General features: G+C 33.3%; 1 protein-coding gene across 1 annotated transcript; it reads left to right on the top strand.

Moving 5' to 3' along the window:
- Positions 1-6,522: 6,522 nt before the first annotated feature.
- On the top strand, positions 6,523-22,772 carry LOC132919610 (SUN domain-containing protein 2-like). Its single transcript, XM_060981335.1, has 3 exons — positions 6,523-7,518; positions 14,594-15,247; positions 20,618-22,772. The coding sequence occupies exons 1-3, from the start codon at positions 7,170-7,172 to the stop codon at positions 22,189-22,191; spliced, it is 2,577 nt and encodes an 858-aa protein (XP_060837318.1). The 5' UTR covers positions 6,523-7,169; the 3' UTR covers positions 22,192-22,772.
- Positions 22,773-24,295: the final 1,523 nt, after the last annotated feature.

The following is a 24,295-nucleotide window of genomic DNA, read 5'->3' as shown; positions in this document are numbered from 1 at the left end:
GGCTGCGAAAAGGTCTTACCATTTATACTAGTTCGCAGTTGTTATTGATGTTAATCGACTTTAAAATTTATTAGGAATTAGGATACTGTTCTATATAAATTATAGTACAACTTTTTGCTACTATATGATTATTATTTTGTACAAATGTACACCATTAAATTTTCAAAATATACAAATATATTTATTTTGGTTTATACCTCAAATCTACTATTCTTTGGTACATCGACATTGATATAACATTTTTTAAGTTGACGACATATACCTATAGAAATATTATAGCTATAAGTATTATTATATGTATAATTAAATACGTTCCATTTCATTTTGGGCAAAAATTAGACCCTCCCTCCTTCGATTTTTTAATTATACCTACTTCTTAATATTATAATTATCTCAAAGTGTACTTGTTATTCGTTTTTGTAGAATTTTTTACATTTTTCATTCTTAAAATAAAAAATTGCAACCAGTGGCGTAGCCAGGATTTTTTTAGGGGGGGGGTTAGTAATAAAATAAAATAAATCTATAACCATGTTAAAATAATAAAATAATTGAATGATAATGATTATTATCACAAGTGCAGTCGATAACGTGAATACGGCATAACAGAATACATTTCACCACGAATAAATGATTGTATTTCTATATTATAAACATTATATTTTTGATAAAAATACGGCCAAAGGGGGGAGGGGTTCAACACCCAAACCCCTCTCCCTTGGCTACGCCACTGGTTGCAACACTTGCAACTAGTTATAAGTATTAAATAATAAAACATACCTATACGGAATTTGAAATTACTTTGGTTATGTCACAAATCTCAAAATTAAGTTAATTAAGTCCATTTTATACTATATACCTAGTGCCTACCTATACTATATAATTTTGATTTGAATTTGAATTCGCTTTTCAAAATAAACTATAAATACGTACAATTTAATATTTTATTAATGATAGAAATAGATATTTTTATAATGTAATTTATGCATTTCAATTTTTTTTTTTTTTTGTTATAGTGCCTTATTGAAATAAATAGCTTTTTGAGGGTCTGAGGCCTCTTAATTATCACCTAGTCATACTGTTATGTTCGAGTCCGCCTAAACTTTATATATTATATATTTATGTAATATTAACAAAAAATTTTTAAATCATAAAATTTATTCAGGATCCAATATATTATGTTATCATCGTCGGTAATGTTTGTTATTGTTCCGGTAATTATGTCAGAAAAATAATAATAATTATTACTCTGTTTTATTCTATTCAGTGAAATACAGAAATTACTATGACTAGGTGGCTATAATGGTTTTTTTTTTCTGTAGGTATACATTCGTAAGATATAGGTCAGCCGTCAGCTTGTATTGATATGTGTATTGTGTTACCTGTTAAATATTAAAACTTTTTTTTTTGTTTTACATTTACATTTTTAATGAAAATATCAGGATGTCATAATTTACAGTCCTGTGTTCAATTATTCAATAGACGGCGCTTAATAATCTAATACACGGCGTGATCGGGAAATTCGTGTTTTTCAAACAGCCAGGATTCCCTCCTCTCAAAAAACTTATAATGACATAATAATATACCTACATCATTGCAGTATATTGAAAGGTTAATTTGTTCATCAGATATTACTATTATTGAGCTGTATTATTGTGTATAATGTATATAGTCATACTTGACCGGATTCCCGTGAAATTGAATTTTTTTATGGCGTGTTTTAAACCATATAGAAACAAACTATAAATCCAAATCAAGAGATATGGATTAATTAAAAGAAAGTTTCATTTTGGACAAATTTGCACGTTTTCGGGTTTTTTGCCTAAAATTGCACGTTTCAGGTTTCTTTTTATAAAAATGTACTAATCAGTACTTTTATATAGATATTTTTGATCCATAATCTATTATAACATCTATCTACTTTATCATCGCTATATTATATTGTTAGATGAAGTATTGGACTTTTCTATCTGATAATATAATTATATATATATATATACCGACATAATACGATGTAATTAAGATAATTACGATTGTCGATTACATAATATTATAGTATTATAATATACATTATAACAGCGGTTTTCAAACTAGTACGCGTACCACTAGTGGTACGTGGAGGGCCGTTTTTGGATATTAAACACATTTAATTATTTAATTCATATATTATTTTAAAAAACTAATAAATAAAAAATAATTATACTGTAGCTGTAGCTGTAGTATTTTACTACCTTATTATTTAAAATAAATGTATTTAACTGTACAATTTGGAATTTGGATCGTTCTATTTTTAGTTATTAGTGGTACGCGACTGATTGATAATATACCTAAGTGGTACGTAAAAAAAATGTTTGAGAACCGCTGCATTATACAGTCTATCCGCAACGGCCGTAGTCAACTCGTGTTTTATGCAATAATTTTATAGCTTTATTATTTAATTGAAAATGCCGAAAATTAGTAGTAGTCATTGTTGTAAAATAAAGCGTTGGATTGAAAAATATCCAAAAAAGTTTGTTTTTGCACGATTATGCACATTTTAGCATTTTAATTGCATGTTTTTAAGATGTTAGCTGTACAAAAGTCTGGTTTTTAGTCATAATATAAGACGACGATTTTTTACATTCTTGAATCGATTAATTTGGGTATCTAGGTAGTTATAATATTTCAATTTCAAATACAACTCATTCGAAAACACTAATTTAAAAGTACCCACACACTATATATAATGATTGTTTTCAATGCAATTTTATAATAAAATTTCGCATTCCACGTATCTATATCGTTATCGGTTACTATTCAAAGTTCACCTAGATTATAAAAATCCATGATTTATTTACATGGTAATAAAAATGCATTAATTAAAGTCAAAGTTGTATTAATTATTACGTAACCTAACTTAATCTGGAAATCCTCGTTGTAGACTTAAAAGAAAACGGTGCCGCGATCTTCTATAATTTAATCCTCTAGCGTATCAATCTCAAGCTAAGTGTCATTAATATAGGCTTCTTAATCACGCAACCCCAAAATGTATTTTTATTCCCTACCTCACACAAACTTATTATGTTGAAGTGTTGTATAGATTATATATTTCTTATTTATATATAAAAATATGTATGTGTATCACTGTGTTACATTTATAATCAAAAAACAGTTATTTTTACTGATTACACTTACATTTAAATGACTACCTACCTATATGAGGACAATTCGCTTTTGTCTAGTTTCCGATAAAAAATAATAATGATCTATAATTTATTAAAAAAAATTTAATTAGCCATTTACAAAACCACAAAATATTATATTTATAAATGTGGTTCTGAAAATTTAAATATATACTCTCATATACTTACATAATGTGTTTAACTAATTAGTATTATAGGTGACAGATACCAATACACCAAATTTAAGGTTAATTCATAACTTCTCAATTAAATTTTAGTTAATGAATGAGCTTTGCTTTTTGTATTAGGATGTGACATATTGACGTTTATTGTTTTAAACATTTATACATATAATAATCTGCTTAAACATTTTAATTTATTCATTTTCGTTCAGTTGAAACAATCATCAAAAATAGTTTATAATATTTCAATGTTAATTATTATATAATTCAGTGTTGTTCTTTTTTTATAATATTCCAGCGATTTGTATATGATACAAATAAACTATATTTTGTATTTAATTTAAAACGCAAAACGAGTAAAAAATGTAATATTTTATTAGTACAGGTTAGTTTTATCGTGTACTAAGGCGAGTACTTGAAACAATTTTAATTTTAAAAGTAATGAAACAATATTGGAATATTCTTTAACTATATATTATTACAGGGTTATTTGAAGTTCTTAAGTATGTAATTACTGATTATAATTCATCGTAACGATACCGCCAGACTATTATTTGTATCCATCATTGTAAAAAAAGAAAGTCAAATGATTTATTTATTGTATTATTATTATAATCTGTTTATTGTTTTTTTTATTTATTAGTTTTTTAGATTCATTATTTTCCATACATATTTTTAATGTATCTGTATTCAAATAATACAATGATTTAAAAATTAAACAACTATAAATTTAAAACTTAGAATTTGAGACCTGTGATTTAAGTATGCTAACTCTTAAACATACCTATTACCTAGGTTCCCACTTTCCGAGCATTGTGCCTATTGCTATATATATATATAATATATAATTATAATATTATAATATTTGTAATATTTAGGTACGTCTTAAGCCATGATTGTGCTCATCCACGCTACACATAACCCAGACCGTAATTTACGAAAAAAAGTTTCAAGACAGGACAAATAATTATTGTTGTTGTTGACAAAAGAATCTGGTGTCACCGTACTACATAATATATTATCTATTATCTAATGTAATATACATAATATTATGTAATGTACGTAATTTATCAAGAAGGATTAAATGCATCATATTATTATTTGCTGAAAATAATCATTGTGTATAAATGTGTTATAGATGATGATTCAGGACACTGCAGGTTGCATAAATGATCGTTTCTGTTGCGGGTTTTAATCAGCAGAATTGAGTATTGATTTTTTGTGTAATGCCAATTAAAAAAAAAAAATTTCGTTTTCAAAGTATGTGTGTTCAGATCGTATTCTGGTCTTTTAGTCCGCCGGCGTCGTAATTCGTTGGTTTTTTAGTGACGTGGACGCAAACTTATATATTATATATTTACTATAAGACTATAAGAGAGATAACGTGACTCATTGCCGCGTTCGTTTAAACACGGAAAACATGGTTTTCAATCATATATATCGTCATAACGTGCGTGATAGGTACGGAACTTTTAAATTGACCAACTATATACGGTGTCACAATGCACACCCGTGAATCAATACCACCGTCGATGAGTCGTGTCTCGTGTATACTATATTACACGATTACTGTATAAAAACAAATACTATTTAATACGAGAAAAACGAGTCATTCGGACACTCGGCGTTTCGATCGAAATAATAATAATAAAAAACTCGACCTTGTTGCGATCGGATATACGATAAAATGGCTGTTAGAAGAACACTTCATAATCATTATAATAATATTAAGCAATTGTAAATAAACTAGCATTATCGCGTTGATTAAAACTATAATTGCAATAATATTATCATAGTTAGAGAAAAACGGCCACATCATAACAACGGCGAAAAAGTGCACAATATCGAAATATTGCTATTGATGCGTTATTCGCTTTGATAGTATATTTTTGTCCAGAAATAATTAGAAATCGCGTTTCTGTATATTTGTGTTACAATCATATTTTTGTATTTTTATACATGTTTTAGTAGTCTAATTCACGATTTATAAATATTTGGTAATGACAGATCGTCTGCCACAACGACCACGATATTATTTGTTTCGCCCGATTGTTTATAATGGACAAATATCGAGTTTTACTACGCGGTCCTGAGTATCTCAGAATATGCAACAATCACCGAGACTTATATAGACATCTTTCGAGAAAACCGTCGGTGTTGAATTAGCGCGACAGATTTTACGATGATTTATTTGATAATAATATCTACATGCAATATGATCACTCATCAGAGCGCCGGGCGTTTCGAGTGCTCTAAAAAAGTACCACATTCAATCAGTTTCCAAGTTTATTTTATGATCATATAATATAATTTTGGTACATAAATACTATACTGTACTTATAGAATATATAATGCAACCTAAATAAAAAATTAAATACTATATTACATTGAACTGTATACGTGAGCAATTCCTTAAGGTTTTTGAAGGTAAAACTGGAATAACCGTATATATTATAGCACAACAAGTTAAAATGATCTGGAGAATTAGCTTCTTTCGAAATTGGTTAGTTGTACCCTAATTATTATTGGTCATTGAGAATTGGAACATATTTATGTAACTATATTAATTCTATAATATACCTGTTTTAATTTAAATAGTTCTTCGATTTCGAATAAAATCTATAGCTATTGATTTTATTTTACTAACCGGCTTATTATTTATCTAATAAGAACATCGGAAATATAAGTAATAATATAGTTTCATGACACTATTTTTCTCTATAAAAAATATTTATACAAATTTGTCAAAAACCTATTGAAATTTTGATTTAAAAAATCTACAAAATTGGTTCTCAATAGAAAAATTTGAATTGAAAAACAATTATAATTATCCAGCAATAATAATTAATCGAAGTTGTTATAAACGATGCAAATCTTATTAGATATTATCTATTTATTAATAAGTATTAACTAATAACAATCTGTCATCGTTTTCGTATGACAGAATACTTACTTTTCCAAAAGTACAATATTGCGTTAATTTTACTATGATAATTTATTATTTTTATTGCTGTTTGTCATTGTTTTACGGTTATAATAATAACAATAATATGATATTATTGTTGTTATTATTATACTCCACGTAACGTGTGGATGTTGTTAGTCCGATAGATGGCGTACGCCAGACAAGCAGCTAGCCATGAGCCAGTACTGCCGCACCGGGACCGGGCTACTCATTGTAACACACTGTCTAGCACCGGCTGCTCACTCCTGTCATTCGCCTGCCTGGTGCCGTCTTGGCCGCGTCGTGTGATCAACTCTCTCCGTCCGTGTGCCGTGCGCGTGTGTTCGTAATAAATAATAATAATAATAATAATACAAAAATCGTGTGCATGTGTGCGTGCGCGATCCGCGAGCGTTATACTGTTTCCCGCCAGTGATTTTATTTTATTATTATTTTATCATAATTTTTTTCGTACCGTTTTTTAATTATATTACCTATATCGTCTTGTGATACTTACCTCGCATTCACAGTTTTAACTTATGTGACGACGCTCAAGTGTATACAATTTTAATACCACGTGACGCGCTTACTTGTCATATGGTTATGATATTAAGTAACTATAATATTAAATATTATTGTTTACGAACTAAATCAATTGATCTCGTCAGGCGTTTATTTTTTCAATTTTTTTTCTCAACTGCCGGTTGTTCATCGTATTTTTTAAATGCTCGTGGACCGCCTCTCACGATCGCGACGACAGTGCGTACCGCAGCCGAAAATTACAAAACTGTGTTACGACAGCAGCATTTTAAATAATTTGTGAATGAACTCTTAACAACGTGCGACGACGAGTGCGATCGCGACGAAATCGACGACGACGACGACATGTTCATAGTCATGACCACGTGTTTCCTCCTCAGTTACTTGGTGCAGTTCGCGGCCAGCATCACGTTGACGGCCAACACCTTGATTGATGCGGTAGGCAGTAGTATCAGGTCTGTGTCTACTTCCTCCGCAGCAGTGGAAAGCTATAAGAGGCCCCCAAACAGCGAGAACTACTGGTTAGGTTACCCTGGCATGACATTTTTTTGGTTATTTGTTCTTTTCGTGGGAGTAATTTTTTACGCCCTTCATCATGCCTATTATAAGGTCGGTGATTCGACCGAAGACCCCCAGATGGCCGAACAAAAAGATCAACAGCAACAGCAGCAGTCAACCAACATAGTTTCAAAACGTGAGTGTTTCTATATCTCTATTTCTTATCGTATTTAATCACCCACACTGCCGGACGATAGGTGTGTTTTTAGTTTAGCGGGTTGGCCAGGTATAGCCGTGTAGGTACTGTGTAGGTTAAAGAGCGCGCGCGCGTCTGGTTTTGTGTCTGGAATTCGGTTGTTTCCGGTTCGCCTCCGGGTAGGTCGGCTGTAACAGCATCGTCGTTGTTCTTTATGTTACCTATTATTATTATTATTATTATTATACGGCGTCCAATAAGCTGCTGGATACCGTTTTTTCTCTCTCGCACTCCAACCCTCCCTCGCCGATGCCTAGTTTTATTGTGTATACCATACCATCAACGGTACCTGTTACGTACGTACCTTTATATCGTAGGCACGCAATGAAATAAAACTCTTTGTCATGCGTACGCCAAGGGTATCCCAAAATAGCGTCTTCCGAGTGCGATCATGAGCTAGTGACTGTGTGAGGGGGTGATCGAGAGTAAGTGAGGGGGATAGAGAGAGAGAGAGTGAGAGAGAAAGAATGAGTGAGCGAGTGAGAGTGATCTTGTGTGAGAGTGGGTGAGAAGAGAGAGCGCGTGCACTAACAACGAGAGAGCCAGTAAGCAGCTGCTGCGTCGTCGACCGCCTCGAATAAGGCTTCTAAAAATAATCCCAACGCGCGATGATATTGTACACGAACCTCGCGCCGTTGATTTGATCGTAAACGCGTAAATATAATATATTGTGTTACAGTACGTCTAATATCCAATAAGTGCGGTTATAATATATATTTAAAGAGATCTTTAAAATTCAAGAACTGAGAATTTTTCGAAATTTTTTAAAGATAATGTGTTTTTGTCTGCAACAACCTTGCATAGATGTTTAATAACTAAGGAACGGATTTATATTTAATAAAAATACATAAATATGGAAGTATAATTTATAAAATATGTGGGAACATTTATTTTTATTTTTGTAATACCTCGTATTACACATTTATGGAAAAAATGAAAAATACATCAAATATAATTATAAAAATAATATAATAATATTGTAATAATTATTATATTTCACATTGACAAAGTATATTAAATACAAACTACACGATTTTTCGGTTTTTGTTTTTTAAATGTTCAAATTATGGTCGATTTTTGCCGAAAACGTTGCGTTTTGATTCACATGCTTGATTAAAAGAGTTTTTGATGAAAATCACATCGTGACATAGGCAGTAGGCATAACACATACACAAGTATGGTTTGTACGCGCTGACCATACCGCTATACCAAGAAATTGTTTTGCACAGAAATCGCGACCCTCACCGATCGCGCATGCAGGTCTCTCAGCTCCACCGTTGTGAACGAACCCCTCTAAAACTCTTTGGGGTGTTTGGCGGGGCGGAGACGATAAAGGACAGAACAAAAAAAAAAAGAGGGTTCCCGCGATAGGGACTTGGAGCGGGGTTGATGAAATATGGCGTTTTTACTGCGCAGTAACCACCCAAGGTCAACGTGTTCCGTGCAGCGTATCCCTCGAATCACATTGGTTACGAGAGACGCGTCCAAAAGAATACGTCTCGTAATATTCGATTATAATAAAACGCGTTTTTATATATTATTCTGTTGCTGCCATTAATGCATTGCCTTTAAAGATCGCTGAACTCAGATCCAACCGCTTTGTTATACCTACTTTACCCCGAGATGCCACCCACTTCGATATTCCCCTTCCACGCAGGGATTTGACTGTATTAAAACGAGGTATTTTGTTGTTGTTGTTATTATTATTATTGTTACTAGTATGAGTTTTTGACGTCCTCAGGAATTTTGTACATGCGTGCACGTTTTGTCATGTATCGCGTCATAACATAATTTTGTTATACTAAACTATGCTGTGTATTTTTTCTTCTAGTTTTCTTACTTTTAAAAAAAAGAAATAGAAAAATAACTATCAGGTGACAGGTATAATAAAGTATTTTAATAATATAGAATTATAAATACTACAATATAATATATTATAAATTATATTATTAACTATTAAGTATAAACATTATAAATGCATAGAAAATGTATTTGTTTATAATATTATTATTTTTCCTCTGCTCTGTTTAGATGAAACACTGTCGCTGATTACAATCATTTAGAATATTTTTCTTACATATTTAAAGTAAAATCTCACTATTTAAAAATGTAGCGATTATGCATAATAAATGTATTATCTATGTAATATAATAATATATTAATATATAATAACAAATTATTCTATAATATATGATATATAATATAATAAATAATATATAATATATGATCATTATTTGAATGATATTCACAATAGATAGTGAGCTAAATATTATGTATATTTATCGAAACCAATTGAGCTATAAGTATTATAATTTTGGTAATGGTATTTGGTATTTTTGGTACTTTTTACACAAATACCTAAAATATAAATTGCGCATGCATTGTTTTAATGAGAAATTTAAAATAACATTTATGATAAACTAAACCTTAAAGTTTAACTATGTGCCAGAAATTTGACAATGGATATAGTTGATAATTTTTTTGTAATATTAACACTATAAGGAGTGATAAAAAAAAAACAGAGATTTACTTTGAGTTTAAATCATTACGTATTAAATATTATTTAGGTACTTCCGCTAATTATTAGTTAAATGCGTGCGTGAGCTTATTTTTATCACCTATTATCGAACCTATTATAGAACTATTCTTATACACCACTTTAGAAATTTCCGGTTGGAGAGGGGGGAACTATGTAGTAATATAGTATGGCCAGGGAGATACTGCAGTGTTTCTATATACCATGCTAGCTACTCTGTGTGATATAATTACACTTGAAAGTTATCACAGGGAACAATAGGTAGCCCGAGAAAAAGAACTGCAAGCTTGTATGGAACAAATTTTTAACTACTGGTCTACAGACCTTAAGATTTATATTCGAAAAACGTATATCTAGTAATCGTCCGTTTGACCTAAAGTGCGGTCGTCGCACAGACTTGAGTAATAATATTACTATGATAAATTATTAATAATTAGTAATTACCTACGCATGTGTGTGGGTACCGTTGCTCGACGAGTCGGAAGTTTCGTGTGAAGTATATTATATTCACAATATACATATTATATTGTGTACGTATAGGCAATAAACATGTATATCTATAGTCTCTACTCAAACTCAATTTTACTCGTATGTAGGTAACTTATTACTTATAATTTTTAATTAAAATTCGATCGAGTCCTAAATACGTATGCATATAATATAATTTGTATTATATAATACGTGGGTTTGGGAAAGGGATGGTTGCTCGTCTGTAGCCTTGCTTTAGTTGCCCTTAGTTTTATGTATATACATTTCGCGAGCAAAACCGCAGAACTGTGACAAATTTACAAAACGGGTGTAACAGGTGGTTTTATTTATAGATATGCCGAAGAACAGAACTAGCGACAAAATACTAATACTTGGTTTTTTTGAATAACGACTCATTTTTTACAAAATTTTTTAATAATTTTTAATTTAAATTTTTCTTTTATACACTGTAATATTTTATGTCGTTGTCGTATACTTTTCACGTATAGTTTTCTTGTTTTATGTTTTGGTACCAAATCTCTTTGACGACATTGTGTGATTTTCTTCGACCAACACAATACCTGTACAGGCACACTGTATTATGTGGGTGTGAGTAGTATATTATATTATAGTCTAAAGGTATACGCACCGCAAATATATTGTTGGCATATGTCAAGGACGTTGTCGTGTGTATTATGATGTCGAGGTATATAATGTATATAGTAACAATAAGTAATTATTCATGTGCACGGTAACATATCGTCGTCAACCTCATTGAAGTACGACAAATTCAATTAACGATAATATTGTCATCGATACGCGTGTATAGGCACCCTAATCTCTACCTGTAGTCGCTATTATGATATTAAATTTAGGAGTTTTGTTTTGCCAATTCTCGAGGCGCGCGCATTATCACCGCGACCGACCAGCGTGCAAAGAACAATATACAAAAGTATAGTATAATAGTTATGGGTGGTTATGGCAGCCAATGTAGAGGGGGAGCAGAGTGCGAATCGATGATTGACGTTGGGTTTCCATTCATTTGGTGCAGCACACAATACGCATGCACGCCCGTGTGTGGATTAGCGTGTATTGTATGTGGTGTATGCGTGTGCGTCCATCGAGAATTTGTTTTGGGTTTTGTCTAATTCGTATTAGGTATATCACCTTGACTGCGCCGAGATCATGTCCGTGCATGTTCAATCGTGGATCCCAAGTCAGTGTACCGTAAAAAACAAGATATCCCCCCTCATCCCCAAAAGAAAATCGAATAATAATAATAGCGAAGAACCCATCTATAGATCCTTGGAGAAGCAAAAACGCTTCGCGGTCCGCCGGAGTCGAATGTTTCTTCGTCGTGCCGATAACGCACCAGCGGAAAGCGGAACGACCGCCAATGATAAAGGATGACCGCAGCGGTGGTACTTGGTACGGGGTACTTGAACTTGAAATCGAAAAAAAAAACGATTTGTTGCAGGTCGAACACGATAATGAGTTACGTGTTACGATAATGTGTGTGTATTTATGGTATATTAAGTGTTATTCGGGCACGCGAATTAACTTTACAATGATAAGACGTATAACTTGTTCTTCAAAACTAGTTCAATTAGTATAAACTATAATACACGTGGAATATTCGATAAAAGATGACTAATATTTGTTCTTCGGGAATAACTTTTTGTTGGACTTTAATGGCGATTGCTTGAAAAAGCTTTCCTCTCTCAAAAAGATAAAGCTCGATTCAATGAAACCTATAGCATGTGAAATCAGTAGCCCCAAAAATATTTATGCGTGTGACCGTGTTTAAAATGGTAATATCCGAAAATATTGTTGAAATAATACTCTACTCGAAGGACGTTGTATTCTATTAGATATCGGAAAAAAAAAAGAAATCATTACATTTTGAATAAGTATATCTATGTATTATGATTGTGTATTGTGTTATAGGCAGGTATTTGTATAGTGTGCATATACGACATTTTGTTCTTTCTAACAATAAAATAAAAAATATGTTATATCTATAGTATGCATATTATTGTGTGTCACAATTCACAGCTGTCGTGTGACCGACGTTATCTAAACGTGCTTAACAGTTTGAGAGCCTCGAGATTATAACATAACGACGTATATATGGCATTATGTCCGCATGCGTATATGTACACGAGAAAACGATAAAAATAAGAAAAACCGAATCTCCTTTAATGAAAAAGATCAATATTGTGTTGCCCGTGAATCGTTTAATCGAGCGCACGATTATTGGTGATATACGCTATTAAGTACAATACATCCAATAATAAGTGTGACTACGTATCTAACGAATAATTTATTAAAAACACGTTTTTCGTAACCCGATGCATTTCTTTTAAAACTGCAGAGGACACAATTATTATTATTATTACTATGTGAACTGCTGTTTAATCAAAATCGAACTGCTTTGTTCGACGAAACGAGAATAACTCAAAGATGATTTTATACTGCAGTGGTTTGAATATCTCACTCTCCTGCATTTTTTTTGTTTCCTCTCGTTATTTAACGGAAAGTGCAAACGTATAAAATGTTAGCGTCGCTGTAGTGTTCAGTTCCTAATGTCCCTATGATATTATAATATTATTGTCTCGGGTACTTTATGTATTTATCGCATATTATTACCTACGGTTTACAAATACATGTTTCCGAAAATCTACTCTAACTCCTATAAGTATGACCTCTTGGCTATTAAAAAATAATGATAATAATATAGTTATATTGTTGTGAATTCATTGAGTATAATCGTCGTCGTTGTGCATCATATACTAAGTGTAATAATTGAAAAAAAAAGTGCATTAGCTATTCGTTGTACCCGAGTTATTTATTATTGCCGTCGAGTGGTTATATAGGCACCAGTGAATTTAATCTTTAATTTAAAATGACGTTAGGCTTGATCGAAAAATAATAAAGTAAAAAAAAAAATACATGTACACAAACGTCTTAGATTAAAACATCGGAACTGCGAAAGCAGCTACTACTACTAAATTAATTTGTGTGTTGCACTATATCGAAATTATAATAATATCCAAATTTATGTATATATCGATATTTAGAAACGTATGAAGTATATTATATCGTTAGTCAATAAAATTGTTACATCAGACTATTACAGTTGGTGCGTTGTTGTTTTTCCAACGACGATTTTCTGTAAGTGAACCTATATAGTACTGTAAAAAACGTATATATATATAGTCGATTAATTGTATATTTGTATATACTGTGTATTATTGGTTCGATTTTTTTGAATAGTTCACCTATAGAATTTGTAAATTATTGATAAGTTGTCGCCGGTGGTTAATGAAGTTATGACTGTGGTATTATTCATGTTTTCGGAAAACACAAATCGACCACTGCGGCAATATAGGCTGTGAGGCATTTGATCAGATGTTACGCGTTAAGTCTTTCGTATAAATATGATGAGCAGTACGCAAGTGGTGGTAAAGATTAATAATAAAAGCGCACTCTCTATAAGCCGCATTTCTTATAGCTTCTCATCTATCACTAAACATTGATTGAACACTCTATAATTAATTTGTAAAACTCGATAATACTATATAGGTGTTAAATTAATTATTTAACGGAGAGTTTTTTTTTTATGTATTTTCTATCATTTATTTTTTTATTTTTTTTTTGATTTTATGCACACTCTTTAGACGTTGCTAAATTCACTATGACCTACTGTTACAAGTGTCCCGCGATCATATTAGAAAACCTGGAAAAATATAGGCTTCTGTGTCGAATTACATGCAAAAATTAAAAGTTTAACTCCTTTTATCAAAAAAATACAGACGCAATCGTGATGAACATTGCGATTACATGGTGTAAATACTATAGGGTAATATTTAGCGTATGATTAAAAAGCGAACTAATTGAAATTTGAAAAATCGCTAAAATATAGTTAATGTCTGAACGAAAAACATGTCAATGTCGTGTAAATACATTTTGTCTATGTTTTGCTAAAAATTTATTTTCCGTTTTTTTCAGGATCGAAAACCAAACAACAGATCTGCGTCAAAAACGACAACCTGGATACAAACGACTCGGTAAATTCGAATTCATCGAGCAAGATTTCCAATAAGACTGCACCGGTCAATAAATCAAAACCGCCGTTGGTGCCACCGTCGCCCGAAAAGAGTCACAAATCTGCGGCAGCAGCAACTATGGTCACTGTTGTAGAGCTGTCAGGTTATGACAGCTTTTCGGGTAGCGATGTAGACCATAATCACAACTACGACGATGAAGACCGAGACGAAGACTGTAGTAACAATGACGATGACGACGACAATAGTAATCAATTCCAACATCAGTATCATAACCGGTATAAGAGGAACCGCCGACCCTCGTCGTCGTCGTCGTCGTCGTCTTCGTCGTCATCGTCATCGTCATCGCCGTCCTGCAAGAACGTCAAGCAGGATCGTCAGTCGAACGGTAAAAAGTCGTCGCCGTCGGTGACGTCCAAAGTCGGTATCCAAGTGGATATGTCGTCCAAGACAAAAGTAAAACCGTCACAAGAACATACGGCAACACAAAATAAATTACAACTGACGGGCGCGGCAGCATCGCCAACGACTACGCCATTGACGCGCTTTGAAAACCCGACTACCACTGTCCATATTGACGAAAAAATCATCATAAAAGGTCAGTATACTGTCGTACTTATCGTTAGGTATAATAACTGATATGAGTAATAATATATATCACCACTAGCACTTAGTGGTGATTCGGTCTGGTTATCCACGCACGCCAACACCGACTAGACCGCGACGGCGTTTTTTTTGCGTTAAATTAATTCCTATTTCGATGCTGTTTTTTACCGTTTTTCCCGTTCGCTGTATATTATTTTATATAAACCTACCTAAATCTGTACAATAATGCTATATAGGCAATGTCCCGTTACAGTCGTATTCCACCACTCCGTTCTTAGAATATATAACGCGCGTAATAATACGTAATTGTCGTGTGCTGTGTTCGGTTATAACCTAGAGTAGAAAAAAATATTATTTTTTCACGTGGTTGTCTTTTTTACGTCATCTCAGTGGTATATAGAAAACCTTATGATTACGCTCTCGCGATGCTATTATGAAAATTAGACAGCATCATTGAGACAGAAATTAGAATAGCTAAACTAACAAAATTATTGTTTTAATAAAAATTATTTTGTGTTACTCTATAGTATATATGTGATACTGAAATTAGTTATTTATAAGTACGAGTATCGATACAAATGGTTTGTTATTCTATACATGTATATAATATAGCCGATGATTTTCTTTTAAAGGGTTGGGTCGATTGATGTTAAAATATTCTACATAGAACAATACACGAATAAAACAAAATTTGATTTTTTGTGGTTTGACTGTTTGAGTGGTTCTACAGGTATATTATATTATATAGGTCCGGTATGGGCTCGCCCTGTAACAATTTCCTGATGGTATCATATATATGAATCAATTATTTACAAACTGTATTTCTGTACGTCTCTACCTAGGTACTTCCGGTGTAACTCTGGTCGTGATATTATAATAGGTTATAAATTATAATTTATAATGCTGTATTATGTGTATACCAAATGCAACTTCGACAGTGCGTCGTCACATTCGAAAAGGTGTGTGTTATTTGTATCGAATTCGCATCGAAACTCGTGTTTATAGACAACAATATTTTATTATATCCCCAGCAACCTGCAAAATTTCCCAGTACCGACCGAAAAGAATACTTATAAACATGTGATTTTTGATTAGCTTCATATTACTATCGCATTTAATTTCGTGTAATAACCGGGGTTTCTCTCTCGATTATGACCACGATTTTCTCGCATCCGTGGTCGGATCATTTCGATCGCCATGAATTATCGCTCTCACATCGTCTTAATTTATTCGGTTGTCGGTATTATGTAATATAGTGTATATGTATAATATCTGTATCCTAGGTTTTTAGCAAATATTGTGCACACGTTTTGTGAAGAAAAAAAATGACCTTAGTCGCATGTACATAGTTGAAGCCTATAATGTACTGAGGTTTCGCTTATTATAATGTGTATACGTATATAATAAAAATAATAATTGCCGAGTATTGTAACAGGCGATAAAATGATAGGTAGTAGTAGTAATATACCTATAGTGTTTTAGACAAAAAAAAAAATATATTATAAAATTCAAGGCTGGCGGCCACCTACTTCGCAGCATATGTCCGATAGCATCATCTAGAATTCTAGAACAAATTATGTATATAAAAAAATGATTATATACAGGGCGATTATCTTATCACACAACGCTTGCAGATATTCATCATTCCGACTTAACTTAGAATTTAAAATTACAGTAGTTGTTTTGCGTTATACGTTTGTATGGGTAAGAGTATACATTTATAGTTAGGGCAGTTAGGCTTATTACGTAGAGTGTTAAAAGAATCACCCTGTGGACTGACAATACGACGAATACATTAAATAACGTGGCGCTGTCCGTGAATCGAGCTGAGAAGTACATTTTTTTTCTTAAGAATTTGTCAGCTTGAGACGACTGCGTTGGTGGCTACAATAACTGTTGAGTTCAACTTGTCTGTGTACGGGATTTTAGAGAGAAACAAATTAATCGACAATATTATTTCACGCAACGCGCACACTGTAAAAAAATTGTTAATCTGGCTGTATTTTTTCCCCGTACGAGCAGCCGGTCTCGGTCGAATATCACGTTCATATACGGAGGGGAAAAAATAGTAAACATGACGAGTCATCTGGCTCTCCTACGTTGGCAGTTTCTCCTCACCCGCTGCTATATATATATTATTATTCTCATCATATTGTTCGGTGGTGTAATATAGCTTAATGTTGACGGTAAACTTCTATGACATAGTTGTCGTTGTTTCGGATTGACGCGCCAACACTTCGAGTGACACAACGTGGACGTTTTAATTATATGATTCACGCATATTATTTATTTTCGGTACGCGCAGGAAACGGGAAATAAACTCATCAATATTCGGGCTAACCGTCAAAATAATGATATCTGCAGATAGATCCAATATAATTTAATATGGTTTTTACTCGTGTTAATATTGTATGTTTCGTGTAAATACCGTAATCTATTTTTTAACAGCGATTAACAGTCGTTTTTCAAAAATCATTCGTTTAAATGGCATACACAAGAAATATTCTTTGGGAAAAGCACAGGGAATTTTTCTAAAGTTGTTTTCACGTGGTATTTTTATAGATATTATATACCTACAATCTCCCGAATAAATAACTTTTTTCGATGATTCGTTAATGTAATAATAGATAATACGTTCTTAGTAAAAGACTTCGTGAAGACAAACCGTTACTCACGCGTAGGCGATTCATATAATAATATAGCAAAAGTACATATTATGTTACTATTTCTCATACTATTTATTTAATTAAGGGTTTTATATTATGAAATGAATGAATGAGTAGCTGAAGCTAATGCAACAAAAATTCGGTGACGTGAATCAGTTCTAAAACGATAGATACTAAGTACTCACTTATCGTATATAGCGTGTAACAGAAAGATCTGTTATTTAATTATTTTTTATTGAAATCACATTTAAATTTGTCATACATTAGTATAATGTACATCCTGTGTACAAACACACATCGTCCGTATATTAAAACTAAACAACTGAAGAAAGTTGTCCAGTCGTTTGTTTGTGAAGTGCTGCTGCACGGCCGTTTATATTATAATGGAGATCAGTGAAAGTAGACAAGCGGGCAGATTTTTTCTTCTCTCGTCTTCCATTGGAATACGACACTATCTTAATATTTTAATACAATGTTATTAATAACAATATTACAATAAATTATCCGGTGCTGTAAATGCCCGCTGACACGCGTGTCGTTTTCGTTTTGTCAAAACTGGATTGATATATTTGTACATATAGGTACAGCTGCTCTGTTTATAATTTATAATATTATGTTGGTTATTTTTTATCCATCTCTTTTTAAACTTAAACGCAACGTCTGAAGCACGTTTGATTTTCGTGATTTTCTCCCTCGTCCCAAAGAGTAATCTGAGTAGACCGCGTGTTGGACGGTGGTGTCCACCACCTACCGGACAATTGTAAACCATATCTCGATCAAAACAATAATATTAAATATACAATACACATAATAATTGATAATATACAGAAATAGATACGAATACACACGACGTGTGTTGTGTACTTGCTGCTGTTACGGCGGAATAAAAGTCTCCGAACCGATAAACGAGAGTGTTCCGATTATGCCGAGAAAGTATGACGCACGAACTCCTGCTGTAGAGTATACCTACCGTTTGCGTATAATGTTTCCATAATATCTCGCCGATTTACTGTGCAGGTATGCGTTTTATATATTATTAACGGGGTCGTGGTGGTGATAGTATAAAAAGTGATCTATATAAAAACGCGTGGCTGGACTGCTCTATAGATCGCAGTACACAAGTACATCCTTATTATAATACACACATGTCTGTCATTTTGTTATTATTAATACGTACATTGACTTCGCGTTGGTCTTATTATTTATCTGCACATCTGTCGGTCGGGGCTTTCTCGGCTGGTGTAAATGTTGTAGCAAACTGCTGTTGCAGACGGACCACATTGAAACGTGTATTTTCTGTTACGAAGCCGTCGTCGAGAAACATATCAGATTACTAAACGGGTGTTTTTTTTATAGATAATATTTTCTAACTCTTCGATAAATCACGCATCTCCCGCACGCATCGTGACATGCCCAGCCTATAAGGCGCCCACTAGTTATAATTTTATAATATTTTACTTGTAAATGTATATTTACGTTTCATACGTACTTTTTTGGTGGTAGTTTCGAATTTTCGATTACAAATTGACAAACAGCTAGTTTATATTATGGTGCTTGTTAACCAGCTAAATAAAATGTTGATATAATGTGTTGCGCCATTTCGAAACGTGTTCTCAATTTTGAAAAATATTATTATTTTCAAAATGGGGTTTTTTTTATTGCAAACATTTGTCCGTCAATCGACAACTGTGCACCACCTGCGTACCGAGTTAGTTCAACTATAAGCTCGTATAATAAACTACCTAATGAATATTTATTATTATTTATTATCATAAGATATTTGATGTAGTAAAGTTAAATTTGTGTAAAGTCACTTACCCATTATTTTATAGATTCATTATTGATTAATGATATGTATGTATTTTTTTCTGTCTGCCATTATTTGTGGGGGGATTTTGTGGCAATAAAAACGCTTCAATTTACAACAAGTTTGTGGGGGACTTAAATCTTTTACGGCATATTATGAACTTATTATACGTAATGAAATTTTTACAATACGTAGATTAATTTTTAGATATTATATCTATTTATACCACTCTATATTCATATTATTTTACGGTAAGGTGGTATTGCCAAAAAGTTAATAACAATAATATAATATGATATAAATATATTTTATTAATAATATTATAATAAATGCTATGTTTTTTGCAAAAATTAAATCATCTTACCCAACGTAGTACTAGCTAATAATAAAATAAATTACTTTAATAGCAATATCAAAAAAAATATCATGAAAATTAATATAGGTACCTACTTATAGGCTAACCGTCTCCGTTCAGAATGGTTGTTTGTAAATTGTATACTATAATATGAAATGTATGTACAATTTAATACATTCGTTTTAAGACAGTGATTAACTCTACTACTACTGTACAACAAAATGGTACCCACTTGCCCACCTTTTTAAAATTAAATATGTAAATACTATTTCCTAAATAATAGCTTTGATGAATATATATATATATGTGTGTGTGTAAAGTGTATTTAGAGCTTTTAATTTTTTTTAAATTAATCATTGAAAATTTTAACCACACGATATATCGTATTATGAGTCTGATGTGGCCCATAAAAAAATAACAGCGTACCCTTTGTACAATTTTTTCCCAGTAATATTTATGATAGTAATATTATTAGTTTTCTAATTTTTGATCTATACCATTACTAACGAACGTTTTTCCACGTGTATTTTTCAGAGGTCAAGAAATCGACGGCGGAACAGATGGCTAGGATTACGGAGCAAACAAAACCACGGAACAAAGAAAATGTTAAGCCGAAGGAAGTGGAAGACAGGAATAACAATAGTATTATCAACAACAATAACAAAAAAAATAATGATAATTTCGAAAATGTGCCCAAGAAACCGGGGAAAAGGTCGCGGAAACGGCTCAATAAGAATAAACCACAATTGTTGGATGAGACGACGACGCCAATGAAGACCAGGAAGACAACGGCCGAAGACAAATCGACAATTACAAACGAAGTATCTGCTGAACAGGACAATCCTGTAATCACGACTTCGATTGTGCCACTCGCGGTGCCGATATCACCGTCTCCGACACCACACCTGTCTACCGTTATTTCCAAAACAACTGACGTATTCGAGGACAGTGTACGGAACACTTTACTTATGAATGACGAGGTCATATTTTTCTATATGGACAAATGTTATGTACTGACCGAGGATCAGATGTATCAAAACGGATTTCCGTTAAATCACGCGTTTTATAAAGGATGTGCGTTTTACCGTCGACAGAACATGAGGCGAAATGTACTCAATCCTGTTGCAAAAGAGTTTTTATTGGATACCCAGAAATGTTTGTCGACAACTCCACCACCAATCCCTGAAAACCTCGCTAGTTGTAAGGCGAATGATGGGCAGCCAAAGCAAAAACAACAGAAGAAGAAGCAGCAACAACAACAACAACAACAACAACAACAACAACAACAACAGTTATCATCAAATGAATACGTTCCTTGCGCTCGCTGCACTTCGTTTTTCAATGTTAAAGATGAGGCCAAGTCTGCGGAACCCAGCCGTTGTATCTACCACTACGGCAAGTTAAAGTTCTGCGACCCTCTTACTACATCGATTACGTACGAATGCTGCAATGGCAGCCGGACGTCCCAGGGTTGCACCCAAGCTAACCGGCACGTGTGGAATGGTTTTATCGACGGCATACACCCCGAAGTCGATGATTTCGTGACATCCGAATTATCGTCGTTACCAATAGACATGGATCGTCTAGAGGGCATAGAACCGAATCGTCACCGCATGTACGCCTTGGATTGTGAGATGTGCTACACCGAGTGTGGACTGGAGGTAACCAAGGTGACGCTGGTGGACGTCTGTGGTACAGTCGTGTACGATACGCTGGTCTTGCCCGATCGGCCAATAATCGATTACAACACCCGGTACAGTGGTATTACCGCGGCTGACTTCGCGTGCCATTCATCCCAGACGTTGGACCAGGTCCGCAGAGATCTAATGCGGTACATTGGCAAAGACACGATACTTATTGGCCATGGACTGGATACTGATCTACTGGTACTTCGCTTCGTCCACAAGAAGGTAGTAGACACGTCTATGCTGTTCTTTAACCCGAACTCGAACGCCAGCTTTCACAAAATGTCACTCAAATCGCTGTCTTCCCGACTACTCAAGCGCGAGATCCAAATTGCCTACGGCCACGACAGCAAAGAGGACGCTCGGGCCGCTATGGACCTAGTCCTGTACAGGATCCGCCGTGATTTTCAAGACGGTGAATAGCAGCGGGTCGTCCTGCGCCCGACTGAGCGCAGACCCCGTCACAATGTGGTCTCACTGCTGCACCCCGCACTTCATTTTGTCGTTGTTCCTATTTATTTTCATACATATTATTAATGCTGTTATCATAATCGCGCACGCGTACATACGTAATATCAACTATACATTTTTATATCGTCGAGTATTACGTTTATTGTATATAATATGTTTATAATTTTGATGTAAGTACGCATATGTATGTACGCGTGTGTGTATTAATATTATAATGATAATATGATGTACACATTTTTTTCCTATTTTTTTAAAAAAAAAAAAAAGAAAACTTTTTATACGACTCATTTTCACTCACGTCTTGACATTGTGATATATTGATCGACGAGCGATCGGTCCTGTTAAAAGGTGATCCCGTTCGATCTAATGACTGAATGATACGTCAACTCCCCCCCTCCCCAGCCACAACTCTCCTTCCCCATGCTTTTTGTACTTATAAAATAATATTAAATATATTGTACAAACATTTCTCATTTATATATATTAACATATATATATATATTATATATATATAAATATTATTTGATTTGAAAGCTTTTTATTTTTTTATATTTCCTCAACTATATTCTCGGGTGCTCCTCATCCTGCCCCCCGTAACATTATTTTTAATGAATGAAATGTGATAAGTAAGGTGTTTTATTAAGTATTCGTAGTTTTGTGTGAGGCAAAACGCCAGTTGATCGTCGACTACCGCTTAAATGTCAACGAGCCAAAGCGTGATGAAATCGAATACGCATTATTCTACACGGTGACGTGTAAATAGTAAGTATAAAAGTGATTTTGTGTTCTGCTCTCGTCATTGTCCGATCCGCAAAAGATTATTATCGAAGAAAAATAATGATACAATATTCACGTTATCTACTAGTCTACCACCAGTCGATCTTATTGACGAATTCGTTGTCGATGTTGTTGCTGTCGTTGACGTTGCCCTTTTTGACGACGATAACTGCTTTCACTCGTCACGTCTATCAAAAAAAAAAAAAAAAATAAATAATAATAATGCTGGAATGAAAGTTGTGCACCTTTTAGAAATAATAATAATAATAATATAACAACGACGCGTGTAGGTATAATACCTACGTATATATGTGCTTACGCTCTTACACTATTCCGACGGATAATATAAATAATCATTTAGACTCTCGGAAATGTGTGTCGCGACCGGGGGTAAAGTGCGAGTCGGACTCGTCGATAAAAAAATAATATACGAGTAGTAAGGAAAGTACCATATACGCAAGATAAGCTAATTGTACGCATACGCTCGAAAATCGCGTCTGGCACGGATCCCATTCGTCGTTTGGCACGTCCGCTGTAGAAATTTGTCGGATCTACACACGCTGACGCGCGAACGACGGACTGTAGCCAACCCGCTCATTTATTATTATATATTATGTACATTGTGCGAAACGAATAATGGTTATAAATTCGCGAGTGACTACCGTCTTAGGCCCGGGACCGTATTTATTTTTTTTAATACTCACCTCTGCGTTGGTTAGGTTAGGTTACATGACCTATAATCATATTTTTTCTTTTACCAATCGCACGTGTTTTCGAATTGTGTATTGTGTACAGTGCTAAACATACGTAATTATTAAACACTCGTATTTATTTCAATGGCAATTTTTGGTAATCGAAAGACCATTAATTTGACATTCTACAATGTCCCGGTTATATATCTCGTCGAAAATATAAATATCTGTAAGTCCTAAGTTGCAATGCAACTATTTAAATTCCTGAATGTAATTTTAATGCATTGGTTGATTTTTTTGTTTACAAACATATAACCGACAAATAATTCAAAATAGTGATAAATATTTTGATGTTATAATACAGAGTAAGAAATATTTTCATAATACACAACAATACAAACTATAATTAACCGATTGACGGATTTAGTGAGATTTTTGTGCATTATAATTATTTTTTTTAATATAAATAATACGAAAAACTTTTGGGTAGCTATTATTAAAATTCTAGTCGTGAGTATTAAGACAAATATAATATCGTCAATCATAAATAATACACCTGTGGTTTGTAAATAGATTATGTTTGTGAT

Source organism: Rhopalosiphum padi, chromosome 2 (genome assembly GCF_020882245.1).
Source record: "Rhopalosiphum padi isolate XX-2018 chromosome 2, ASM2088224v1, whole genome shotgun sequence".
Classification (NCBI taxonomy): Eukaryota; Metazoa; Arthropoda; class Insecta; order Hemiptera; family Aphididae; genus Rhopalosiphum; species Rhopalosiphum padi.
Note: the sequence above shows the minus strand (reverse complement) of the source record. Positions and strands in the feature narration are given on the sequence as shown.

Bases quoted from the DNA above. Each gene is read 5' to 3' on its own strand.
- LOC132919610 (XM_060981335.1), top strand. From the start codon at position 7,170: ATGTTCATAGTCATGACCACGTGTTTCCTCCTCAGTTACTTGGTGCAG. The intron at 7,519-14,593 runs GTGAGTGTTTCT...CGTTTTTTTCAG, and splicing joins AACCAACATAGTTTCAAAAC to GATCGAAAACCAAACAACAG. The intron at 15,248-20,617 runs GTCAGTATACTG...TGTATTTTTCAG, and splicing joins CGAAAAAATCATCATAAAAG to AGGTCAAGAAATCGACGGCG.